At 34.7% G+C, this 13,690-nt stretch overlaps 1 protein-coding gene across 6 annotated transcripts in view; it reads right to left on the minus strand.

The window, feature by feature from the left end:
• The window catches only part of PAN3 (poly(A) specific ribonuclease subunit PAN3), a 79,015-nt gene that overhangs the window by 23,245 nt on the left and 42,080 nt on the right, over positions 1–13,690 (minus strand). For 5 of the 6 annotated variants that reach the window (XR_013773324.1, XM_079298357.1, XM_079298355.1 and 2 more), the window contains 7 exons: positions 12,690–12,840; positions 4,690–4,937; positions 4,037–4,141; positions 3,316–3,373; positions 2,062–2,223; positions 1,785–1,901; positions 1,577–1,678 (listed from right to left, as the gene is read on the minus strand). Coding sequence is in view for 5 of the 6 variants with exons in the window: in XM_079298357.1 (XP_079154483.1) it covers positions 1,577–1,678; positions 1,785–1,901; positions 2,062–2,223; positions 3,316–3,373; positions 4,037–4,141; positions 4,690–4,937; positions 12,690–12,840 (943 nt within the window). In the remaining variant the exon portion in view is untranslated. The remainder of the gene's footprint in view (positions 1–1,576; positions 1,679–1,784; positions 1,902–2,061; positions 2,224–3,315; positions 3,374–4,036; positions 4,142–4,689; positions 4,938–12,689; positions 12,841–13,690) is intronic. The other variant, XM_079298356.1, reaches the window with a different exon arrangement.

A 13,690-nucleotide genomic window follows, 5' to 3' on the forward strand; every position in this document is an offset into this window, starting at 1 on the left:
ATTGTAACTTTTATTATTTTACCTAGAACAGAGATAATTCTTCTATGGTTCTCTAGAGAGCTACAAAAACATAACAAGGACTGATTTACATGGAAATTGAAAACCATGACTAGGGAACGCTCAGAAGTCTAGTCCTGCACGTAACAGTCATTAACCTGGGAGTATATCTTCCAGTTTTATCTCACCAAATTAGTTTCACATCAGGTTTATTGAATCTGCAATTGCATTCTCTGATTTGCCAAAGGATATGACACATCAACTTAGAGTTTCCTCCATCCAAGATATTACCACCAAAATCAGTGGTGGAAATCAAGTTCTATCTCCACTTACACTGGTCAGCTCAGTACAAAGTCAGTGAGAATTATGCAGTATATAAGGTATCCACAAATTTTTGAATTTATATAAGTTTTCTTCAAGTCTTTGAACATAGCAAAACACTACACAGTCTGATGTAAAAGAGAGCCAAATTCTACATCTCAACCTTTGAAACAGTCTGAATTCACAGCTAAAAACTCTAATTTCAAAAAGCACAAGAAAGAAAAAAGCCTTAGCTTCTGCTTCTCCTCATATGCTGGCAGCCTGAAGATATTTATTGAAGATCTTCTTTAATATTAAAAAAAACCAAAAAACCCAGGCCATGTCATAGTCCTCTGGTCATCTCTGGTGCTGGATCTAATTTCAGGGCTAGTCTTGCATCAAGCAAGAATTTGGTTCAAAAAAGCTCTGTTGGGTATTTTTCTGCCTTAAGTGTTTCCGTGACTCCATTAAGCAGTGACCACCTCTCTTTCTCAGCATGTTGTGTTCCAAACACCTGACTGCAGTTTGTAGGACTGCAGGGATCATGAATTGGTCCTAACAGAAAGAATGATTGACAGCACACTGTTTTGGAGAGGAAGAGGCTTTAGCCACAAGTATATGAGCTCTACTGGGCTACTTGCTGACCCACAGACCATCCTGTGATGGATTTTATTTAAGAATGTTGATGCAGTTTTAGTGACTCCCTTGAAGCTATATATAAACATGATTTTAAAAAAAAATTCAGACCTAAGACGTGAAGTTGGTGTCTGAAAAAAATACGGTACAGGGATTTTTCAATCCATTTCTTGCCTTAACTAGTACTTCATTTTCAAACCATCAAATAAAATATTGTCTAATTATTCCTCATAATACATAGTGAGGAAAAAATAGAAGAGTAGGACTCCTAAACAGCAAACATCAAATTGGCATTACATATCTTTTGAATTTTGGAATCATCACCATGGCATGTTAGGTGTTACGTGGTGACAGACCTCCAATAAGGACACTAGAGATCTTGGCTCCCAATTTTGTTCCAACTTATTTTTCTTTGAAAGAGTTGTAATTTCCTTACATGCTGACATCAATTTTATACTTACTTGATAATTTTAAAAACTTTTACAAATAGCAGGTAAAGAAGAGTTCTATTATATCAATCAGCTTATGGTATGTCAGAACTGATTGGCCAAAAAATAATGTATAGATATTTGTGACCAGATGTTTACTGCTGAAGTATTGGAAAGAGTCTACAAAAGTATGATATGGTAGTTACTTTCCTTACCCCATTTCCGTTTTGTAAAATAGGAATCAGCACTAGGGTCATTGAAGTGTTTGCTCATCATAGTCTCTCCTCCAGCATGAAAATCATATGCAAACACTAGAGCTTAAAAATAGAGACAGTATATTTATTAATTCAAGCACATTTGAAAACAGTATCAACACATCAGCCAGGGGGGAGTAGGGGGGAAAGAAAAAAAAGAAAAACTTACAATGTTCTCCAAAAGCTTTAGTGGTAAACACTTCACGCAAAGTTACGATATTTGAGTGCTGGATCTTTTTCCACATGTCAACCAATACCATGCACTTTGTGTTAACAAGACGAAAACCTAGGGAAAAAACAAAACCCATGGTTTAAAGTATAACGTTTAGAATGAGAAATTTTTACTTGAACATTTCACCTGAAACTGCTGAGAAGCAACCAGACATTAAAATATGATTAGTATGCTTAGGAATGCTAGTCCTACTGAGAAACTCTATTTTCCTCACCATGTATCCTCCGAAGGCAATATGGCAGGTCATCTTTACTATTTACAGCTTTATAGCACGATGTAATGTACCCAAAGTTGCTCGTTTTCTGTATCCGATTGGGCGGTGGCAGTGGTTCCAAAGGAAAGAGACTGTGGTAGCTGTCCACTTCTGCAGGAACTGCTAAAAGGAGTTTTTACACAGAAACACATCAGGCCTCAGCTGACTTTGAGAAAGCTACTGCATAGCAGAGAAAATTAAAATGACTTTTACTAATATATAAATTATCTCCACCATCTTTTAGGTGCATGTAAAGTTAAAATCACTATTTTTGCTTGAATAGCAATATATTGGTAGATTCCTAGAAGTGATCCCACAGAGCTAAAATTATTGTCTTCAGGAAAGGTGTTATACCAAGTGAAATCAACAGAAGAGATGCACAGTTCCGTCTGCCATTTTCTCATTTACCTTAGAAATTCACCTTTACAAATGATATTTCTTTGGTGGTTTTCCTACACTGATTCAGTAATAAGCACCAATTTCCTTGCAGGCTTCATACCACAGTAGGAACCCCATTTTCATCAGGAAAGAAAGCAAATATCAGTCTTACATGTTTCAATATACTTGCTTAGAAAATAGGAAGAGAGAAGTGCTAAAGGTTTACAAGTTAGATTAAGAAATTACCTTCACACTTCATCTGGATTAAAACACTAAATTGCATTTTTTTAACTGCATCATTACCACATTATGCACACATGTGAGAAGATACTATGAGCAAAAACTGTTTAAATCAAGCTGAAAAACATAAATTCCCCAAAAGCCAAATCACAATAAATATTATATGGTTCTTTTGCCTGACAATAGTACAAAGCCTTCTCTGATACACCAGCCAAGTCACTTCAAAACAATCTGGTCTTCTGGTTTACATACAACCTTTGAACAATATATGCATCATTTAAAGAAGTGCCTAATATCTACAAAGTAATACAAAACTACTCTTCACAAGGCTTTACTGCCTCAATGACTTCCTTTCTCAGCAATCCGAAGTATTCCTAACTTAGGAGTTTCAAAATAGAAGAAAATTACAACAGAAGACAAAAGAATAATTCATATTTCTGAAATACTTTGCATTTGGTTAATTGTGGCCTGCACTGGTGATTAAAGCTCCATGAAAAATTAAAAACAGGTGGCATTTTCCACAAGATTTTAATGTAGATGAATATGCACGGTGGCAGAAAAACATGATCATTGTTAAGAGTTTTGAGAAACACTTACCAGGAATATCAGCCTGATCAATCTGGGCCATAGTTATTAAGTGTCTGTTGATGAGTTCCTGAAGGAAAAATTAAGTTAAGTGTTGAACATTATAATTCAGCTTATTATTTTTTATAATAAAAAAAACCCAAAAAACCACCATCTTTGAAGTACTAGGTACCTATACTAAAATAGAGAATAGATGCAAGTGTCTAGGGCAGAGAGGGTCAGAAGATCACTAGCTTGAAAATTTGAATGATAAAATACCTAAATTCTTAAAGGTGCTTCAGAAGACATTTGCTATAGCTGGCACTGACAAAGGCACCTACTACCCTAAAGCTGAAATTAATAATCACAGCCAGTCTTGAGATGATGAGCCCTGAGAAGAGCTCTTCAACTAACACCTGCATACACTTCCATTTCAGTGGGAGGCTAAAACTGAATAGTACTGCAGCTTAAAATAATGCCACAGAAATAAACCCATGCACACCAAAAAACCACATCAGTAATATTATTGAGCTGAATAGTAAATTATGGCATGCAAATTAGATTGCAGTCATACATGTTGTAACTCACCCCCACCCTCTGTTGTACACCACCTATTACAAGATTTGATTTTTCAAATTTTCCACAGGGAAAACTGACTGCACAGATTCCAAGTGTCTACTTCTCTTCTACCATTAGCAATTTCCTATTTTTTGCCAAGATATGCAATTTGCCTTTAAACACTTTACCATCTTACCTGTCTGAGCTCATCTGCCATGAAGAAGGAAGGTGCATTTGCTTTTGGCTGCATGTAAGCAACATGAGGTGCAGCTGGATGGTAGATGTGGTAGTTAGGAAAAACCTAAAAATAAAGTATTTCAAGAAGCTTTTTAAAGTCCTTAAGGATAACATAAATGAAGAGTTTTCTCACTCTTACAGAACTATGAAATCCTTATATACAAGTCACAAATACGTTGTCAGACATGTCACAATTTTTTGTGTGGTATTCACTTCTAACAATTTATATATGTATATACATAGTTATTTTAACACTTTTGTAACTGCCTTTTCCCCATAAGTGTAAATGGAAGAGCTATTTAACCTATTTAAAAAAAAACTGACTTCTTGATGTTTTCTCATTATGTATGTGTCCACTCAGACATACAGAATGCTTTCTTGCTATTGTTGTGTTAAAGCCCCAGAAAGCTCTACATAGCTGTACATGAAAAAATAGATAAAAATTTCTCATGTCTTTATATGTCAGTGATTTTTGGAGAATAACTAAAATAAAATAAAAGGCCTAATCTTCACACAGAATAAGTGCTTTATAGCGTTAAAAATAATATCTGTAGTGTCAACCAATTCAGCACTTAAAAACTCCAGATAGTTGTGTACTGAAAGCCAACATACCATTCCTGTGAGAGGTGCTGGAGTTGTATCAGTGTAGAAGTATGTTGTTCCACCCACTGTTTCCTTCTGGATCACCTGGCCAGTAGATGGAGGCTGAGAGACAGCGTTAGCGACAGACGCAGAGGCACTAGTAGGCACCATATAGTTTGCTGGGTTAGGAGTATGACTTCTTCTTCGAGGAGCAGGAGATGTATGAGGAGTTATTTTGGGAGAATGAAGAGGAGAAGATCCTGCTGACAGTGACATTCCTTAAAGAAACACAAGAAGATATTCTCGATCAAATTTGTCATCAAAAAAAATCAGCAATTTCAGAAAAGCAGCCTTCAGTACCAACAATATTCTGATCAGGTGAGACATTTAACTCTTCATACAGATACAGGAATCCTTGAGATAAAACAGTAAAAGCATGACTGAACAGATATTTTGCCCAAAATCTTTGCTTAGTGTAGAGAGATAGGGCTGGGGAACATACAATATACACATGAAGAACTGAAATGAAAAAGCTGAAAGAGGAAGACAAGTCAAAATAATGCTCTGTCTAAAAGACAGTTCATTAAACTGCAAAAAGATAAAATATCAATGACTAAATATGTGAGTGTTTACTTAACAGTTACATGAGCAGTCAATGGAGCTTGCTTAGCTGTAACTCATTTCACCTAATTATGCATGTACCTTTTATTAGAACTCCACAGTTATGAGTAACAGAGCACACAAATAAGCGTGCTAATAATACACAATATGCTACTATTATTAACTTCAGGGGAGTAATTACCTGTTTTCCTGTAATTATTGTTTTCAAAAGTCATCCTTCAAAAGATCTATTTGATATGTAAAAATAGGTAACATCTATGATATGAAGTCTATCAAACAATCCTGTTGGGATTTTCTAATTTATTTGAAATTATTTTGTTGGCTGATGCTCACCTGCAACATTACAGAGGCAACTCCACTGACACCTGAAAAACTCTGCTTCTAAACAAAGTGCATCAATGATAAAAAAAGGGCAACTTTTTTGCACACACTTTTTAGTTTCCAAACAGTCTAATTACTTCAAGAGTTATTGCATGCAGAATTCTCAGATTTGCTTATTTATTAAAATTAGGTGTAAAATAGACATTCTAGGGTGCTGCTGAGGAAAAGACAACCCTTAAAAAAAACTCCTTGCAGAGTTACTTACTGGAAGAAGATTTGGCATATTCAGGTGTTCAGATTAACATCAAGGAAAACATCTTTTAAAGTTATTGCTCAGTTCACACTGGGATGTACTTTCTCTTCTACACAGTCAGAATTGTATTAGTCATACTAAATTGTTTTCTTGAAAGGGTAGAAGATACAAAGGTTTCATATTTAACATTCTACTGACAGCTGAGAATTATTCTCTAGTTAGGAATTGTTAGTTATTACTCAGATATTTGATTAAATTAATTCTGTAAGTTCCAGTAACCATAGTAATTTAAGCAAATATCCAACTAATGAAAGCAAGAGGATTCTTTTTGCATACACACTTTTTAGTTAGCTAGTTTATTTAACTTCAATCATGAGTTACTGTATGCCATGTTCTCAAAATGCATCATCAGTAATCCGTAGGAGTGATTTCACACTCATATCATGTCCCTAAAGTAATCTCATCCCTCCTACATTTAATTTTTTTTATTTTTTAAAACATAAGACAAAAGCAAGTGATTTTCAGTATTAACAAAATAGGAAAAAATACTTTGAAGCTACATAATCCTAATGATATCAACAGAATATTTGTAACCTTTCATTTAGCTCCTCTCATTTACTCCTTTGACATGTCAAAAACCATGCTTATTAACTCAGCACAATTCTCTTTTGTTCCTCAAAAGTGAATAGTTGCAACAAAATGAACAAGATCTTTTAAATGTAAATGTGGTAAAATCATATGCTTTTATTTTTAATTGTCTTTTAAGTCATTATTTTTATAAAAATGTAAAATATAAGAATATGAAAGGAAAAAAGTCTGTACTTTTCTAGGCTAGAATTTTTCTTTATATTAATACACATACATGTGTAAACACACACCTTGCAGATAAGCAATACTGTATAATATTGCTGATTAGTATACTAGCTTAAAAAGTTAATTATAATAGGCACTCCTAAATGGCAACATAAGCAGTCTCCTAAAAATTGTTTTGGAAATTAACTGCATGACTGAAAAATGTTACATATTTTGATAGCAGCAGTTTATGTACAAAAGAAAAGTTTTCATTAAGGTGAAAGTTACCTTAAGTGACTGAGTGATACTTAAATATTTCAACAGCTACTGTAAAATTTGTTACATTTTTAACAAAAGAGTAAAACACAAATGCATTCTTAATCCACTGGGGAAAAAGATTAGTTTAAAAGGAAACAATGTATTAGTAATTAAAAGCCAAAGGATGACTAAAGTGGCCATTAAACTGAACCAACTTTACAGTGTATGTTATCTAGGAGTTCTCTTCATCTATGGAAAATTACTGACATGTCTTTTTCACTCTATTCCAACAAAGCAATATTAACAGCAGTCCTTGCAAGCACATCATCTCAACCCAGACAAAAATAACTGACTTCAAGAATAACTCAATAAAACACCCAACTGTAGGGAACATGAAATAAAAATGGAGCAGCCTTCATATATATTGATAGAAAATTAACTGAAGACCACTCTGCTCTAAAATAAATGCTGTATGTACAAGACAGTAAGTAATATCTTACAGAAAAGTGAAGACTTGCAACTTGCTAAAATTATACTTCTACTACAAGTTTCCCAGAAGACAAAAAAAAAAAAAAATCTTTAGTGGCTTTTACAGTTACAATTTCAAACAATTTCCACTGCGAGATTTACTTTTTTAAAAAATTTATTCCTGCCCAAGAACAGTTACACACAAATCCTTCATGTCTTTGCACAGGTATTAATGCAAGATTGAAAGAAAAGATCACAGCATTACACAAATCCTTTCAGATGGCCTTCCAGTCTAGTTAGGTCTCATTTCCAAAGGACACTGAGAGTTCAGTGAAAATCATCTGGCAGGCAGAACATATGGCCTTCTCATTTGCCACTATGCATAGTGAGCTCAGCTTGACTAGAATTTGGTTTTATTCTGCTAGAGCAATATACTACATATGCCACAAGAATTTTGCTCTTAGCACTGTGGTGGGTATAGACAGGCTGAGACAACAAATACTGAAGGTGATAGATTCTTCTGAAAGATTTCCATTATATTCTGCACAATCTAAACTAGTGAAAGCCCAGTATAACAATAACTAAAAAAATTAAAACTCCTAATACAGTGAAACTTATGCATGTTTAAGTACTTAAGCTAACAGAGTGCACAAACTCAAGCAGATATCACCAGCTTCATTAGTATTTCAATCAGGTAAAAGCATACTAATATTAATTTTTAAGAATAACAAATAGAATTAGAAGAAAAAAGATATATTAACAAGTGATTATATATTCCAGCTGACTCGTACTCAAGGAAAAAGATGTTACTAAATAGACAACAGTAACAATGGAAGCACACCTCACAGAATTAGACAGGTTTTAATAGTACAGTTTATATAAATACCTATTCACCTAAGGGCCTAAGAAAAAATGAGTTTTTAAAATCTACTTATAATTTCCATAACTAAATATCCATGCATATATATACATACACATATATATATGTATCTCTCTCATATCAGTGATCTTAACAAATAACATTAAGCTCTCCCTGTGAGAGACTGCAAGATTCCCCTATACTAAAATTAAAATGCCAACAGGAATACTATGACAGACATCAAAAAGCCTGTTTCAAATTATCCCTCCTGAGACTTTTCTGCCAGCAAAGATAGCTCTCCATTCCTTGTCTTGGATAATCTTAACACACTTCATGAAGAAGTCAAATACAACCTTAAAAGATGAACTGCAATGGGAAAGGGCTTCTTTCACTTTTGTATCTAAAAAGAGGTGACATTATATGCAGCTGTCACAGTGTCACAACATGGAAATGGTTGTGGGATTAGAAGATCTTTTCCCAACATTCACAGTGATTGTGCAGGTTACCTGCACACACCTGCAGTTTCCTGATGCCATTCTTCTTCTGTAAAGAGAGATCATACTTACATATCCCGCTTTGTTCTTGTATTTTCATTTCTTGCCTTGTTCTTTATTTTTGAAGATTCATGGTGACAGAGGAAAGGGAAATGGCAGACTTTGACACGCATTTGAGACAACCCTCAAAGACATTTTATGAGATTATTGTTTCTAATAAAGCTTTGTAGTGCAATGTATTTGAAGTAAAAGGTAGATTGCATTTTGAATCTGATCATTCACACAGATAATCAGGATCAAAGGGCATTTAAGCATGATCTCTTAATGACTCAGTATCTACAACTTTTTGATTGAATGTGAATTCACAACTTGGTGATGCAGGATTTCATTAAGCTCACGTGTATGCAAATTAGCTGGCCTACATCAAAGCTTTAAAAAAACCTTTAAGTTTTGCATACAAATTTACAGCCATATCCCTATGCCTCTAACTTGTGTAACACATTTAGAGGTCAAAAATTAAACACTTAACATTTTATCACTTTAGTGTTCTGTACTTTAGAGATACCCCAGACTACTGTGTAAATTTCAAAGAATGCCATAGCAAAGTAAATTATAATATCAGATTATTTAAAGAACTTAAAGTAGCATCCTTACATTCATTAACTATTTATTTTTGTTTTAAGCTTTCTGTCATTAGCATTGTAGCTGTGTACTTTTGAGTTAATTAAATCTGCTTCATTCCCTAAACCATCTGAATCATCAATTCTTCCTCTTCAGTTTTAATTGGGGGAAAAAAAAATTTTAGAATCTCTTTGCCTTCTTCTGTTCTTACATTATTCTGGAATGGCTGCAGAACTTGCTCTGCACCATATTTGATACAGGAGGATGGAATAAGCTCTTGTGCCCTTCAGCCACACAAACCACCACAGCTGAAAGTACTCCATCTTCAGCTGAGGCTGTGGGCATTGAGAACTACACTCCTGCAGCTCATCACAAAGGGAGATGTGTCAACTGGACACCTTGGCACTCCTGGCTCCTACGCCTGTAGGTTCAGACTGGCAGCAGAAATGGCACCTCCGACATTTTGCATAAGCTCAGAACCTGACTTGGACTAAATAAGAAAGCAACAGCAATTTTCTGTCACTTCCATCAGTGTCAAAGGCATCATTCTGTAGGTATAACCTAGGTATTTTTCACTACTGGGGGCTATACATCTGTTTTCTCTCAAGTTCAACACAGCAATGATGTCTTATCACTTCGATGACATGTGTGAATTTCCTTCATACACTGTGTTGCATATTTTAATGACAATACTCTAATACAGCTACACAGGACTAGATAAGATAATTTTGTTAGCAAAAGTGCTATTTGAAGACTGTCAACATACTAAATTTCCCACACAAAGGACAAACTGTGTTTGCTAGCAAAGAAAGGGAGGAGCAATAATGTAGTATTCAGGTGAGTTTATGGAAAAAAGACTTTGGAAATGGCAAATGAGATCTGTTTACAACTCTTCAGTGAAACAATTTTCTCCCACCACTTGTGCAAGTTGCATTTTATATCACTCTATTTCCATATTCTATTAAAGGCCACCAGGATGAACATGATTCTCTGTTGAGATCACCCTAGAAAGCACTTACATAAGCAAACATGTGAATATAGGAGTAACCTTCTTCTATGCTACATCCTAATTGATATCTCAGGCATGAATCCAACAAGTTATCCACTAAAGTATTTTACGTTTCCTCTGTCATGTTTTTCAGTATTTCTGCAGTACTGTTGACAAGACAGGCAGAACAAATATTTTCCAAGGACAAAAAAATACTAGATGTCAAAAGCAGTTTTGAATTACACTACCTTTAGGGAAATCTCAGAAATCAGGTATGTGAAAGAACTTACATTTTTCCATCATCAAGAAGGAAATCAAAGAACTGCTTCCATAATTTAAATACTTTGTTATGGGTGAATAAAACTATGGAAGTCTTAAATACTCCTACTACATTCCCTTATTTCTCATGCAATTTTGATTTCCTCCAGTACCCTGTAAATTACAATATGCAATCTTAATCTCACATAAATACTTAAATCCAAAGTCATTCTACTGGAGAGTATAAACCCTTTAACTAGAAGGAGACATATCTTTATTCAAAGGAAAGTTCTTAGAAACTCTTTATATGGGTTTCGTTTGAATTTGTTTTCACTTATTGAAAGCTAACAGATCTCAACCATTTTTTCATGACAACTTCAGAATGTATTTCAGTATTTTTTTATTCTGTTATCCAGTATGATCTAAGTGGTGAAGTTTCCCCACACAAAGATAATGCTTTCTCATTTAAGAGCCTAATTTTTTAGGAAGAGCACCTCCTAGCTGACCTTGAGGTAACAGGAACTCCTGTGGATGGATCCTGTTGACAGCTTTAATGTTGACATTTAAATAAAAATAAATATCTGTGAGCAGTATTTACATAGGACACTAGGTTCAGAGAACTCTACACTAAGTGAGAGAAGAAAAGCTTCTAGAAAAATTGACAGAATCCAGCCAACATCCCTACTTTGAACTATATTTTCATTTTAGTTATACAAGTAGAGCAGTGAACCAAGCCAACCCTGCCTGAAGGTAGCACTTATGAATACTCCCCCACCCCTCTTGTTCATAAACAAGCAATAGTATTTGAGGCTAGAAAGTTTGCAGCATTGATATCTATATTGATTTCTAGGAGCTGAAATTGTTGTGTGAACTTCTTTCATCAGTTTTACTTATCCTTTCGAGTATTACTTACAGATAGTAAAGAAATTGGACTGTGAAGGATCCCTCTGAGACCCCACTGGACACTTTCCAAAAGTAGATCATTTTACTGTATTCTATTTAATCCTTTATACACTTTTCAATCCAGGTGACAAGGCTGAGAGGCATATAAACACAACAGTTTTCCAATAAGACCGTACAGCACAATATAGGATCAAGCAGACAGTACCACAACATGTTCATTTGGTCAGAGGTATCAATCATTTTCCTAGCCTGCCCTGGTAAATTTTTACCAGGAAGCTAAATGCTGGCTTCTTTCACATTGACATTGGCATCAAGAAAGACTGAAATTCCTTTTAATAAGAGGTAATTGTCAATAGATGTTTTAAAAAAATCATTTATAACATTTGTCCATCTGCCTTTTGGCAATTACCTAATGCTTCTTGATAGCCACAAGAGACTGCTCAAGGTTTAAGTAAATACAGAAACTCTAAAGAGCCTGCAGTGTGAATATCCAGATTTGCTGATGGCTATATATTAAAAATATTTTAATTTTATTTAAACAAAATTATTAGAATTGAGTTAATATCTTAAGATCAGAAGACTGAAAGATGCATGAAGGGCTTGAACTTTTAAAATGTGCAAAAAATTCTGTCACTCAATTACATGACTACATGGACCACATTTCAGTAAGAGTTTTAAATCTGGGAAATTGCTATAAATTGGTCTTAAAATTGAAATTACACATGACAGATACAATAAAAATTAACACTATTTTGCAAGGTACAGAATTATAGAATTAGCTTGTCTTCTACTTTGTGTTTTATAAATAAAAGCGCACATTGGTATGCAGTAAACCAAGATCATTGTAGACTACAATGCACTTCTAGACTATGGGTAGTTTAAATCATCTTCAGGTACTGCTCTGGCAAGAACCACTTAGGACACAGTGTGTGATAACTCAGCAGCCCTTTACCCCAGAAAGAGCAGAGTAAGTTTCTAATTTCAATGCTGCTGTGGCTGAGCATATTGCACAGACTGCAGTTGATTTCCATACTACTGGAATATAAATCCAAAATTCCTCTGCTTTTTACTGATTGCCATAAAATTAAGAGCTAGAGTAGGAGGTAGCTACACTTATACACAATAAATCTGATAACTATATATACAGAGTTACATTTGACAAAACAAATCACTGCACTAGAAATCTCAACTTACCTGGTGCTAACCCAGCAGTAGCAGGACTTCCCATGGAGGGGTGAGAGAACAAGGCTTGAGAGAAGGCAGACATACTTGACTGGGATACATTACTCAGCCTGGAGGTTGATCCTCCTTTAGGAATAAACTCACTTGCAGAAGGATTTGGTGTCTGTTTAAAAAAATAATAAATTAAATGCTTATTTTAAATGAGAAGCAATGGAGAGCGCCTATTTGGTAGGAAATACTTTATAGAAAGGCCTACTAGTACAGGGGGTATTTTAAGGTACCTACAACTTGCTGATGAGAACAAAGAATACTCAAAGCTGGTCTGCATGAACAAATTTAGACATGCTTTTAGCTTATGTCTGAAGTGGTATAAGCAAACTTTCCATATGAGCAGCTGGTCTACAAATTCATACAAAATTTTGCAAAAGGCTTTCCATAAACATTACAGTTGGAGAACAGACTTGACACTGAGAAAGCTTTGTGACAGCTGCACAGACTGCTCCCCCATAACTTCAGCAATTTAATCTCAAACTGACTAGCAATTTTAAATTAAAGGAGTAAAAATGATTCCTACAAGAAAAGTCATCCCTGCCTCTATTTCAAATAGATCTGTATGTTCACTTTCTTTGTGAACTTAACTTCTGCTTTAATTACCTGTTTCATTTATCTAGCACTCTTAATAAAAGAGTCTAATTTGGTGCCATGGAAAAAAATAGAAGCAGAATGATGGTCAAACATCCAGTATTTGTTAGTACATAAAACAAACACACAAGCAATTTTTAATTCCTATTAAAATCAGTGCAGACAGTTTCGTAGCTTGCGATCATGGTGTTTGTTTTGAGGTGAGGTTTTTCTTTGATTTGGGGTAGGGAGGGTTAGAAAAAGAAAATCCCAGTTAGAGCTCAAAAGGCAAAAAGCTTATCATTGGACAGCCAATAACAAATGACAGGAGTGGAACAAAAACTACATTAAGCCAAGAAATAAAATCAATTATTACATGAACACTCTGAAAA

The sequence above is a fragment of the Erithacus rubecula genome (assembly GCF_903797595.1).
Source record: "Erithacus rubecula genome assembly, chromosome: 1".
Classification (NCBI taxonomy): Eukaryota; Metazoa; Chordata; class Aves; order Passeriformes; family Muscicapidae; genus Erithacus; species Erithacus rubecula.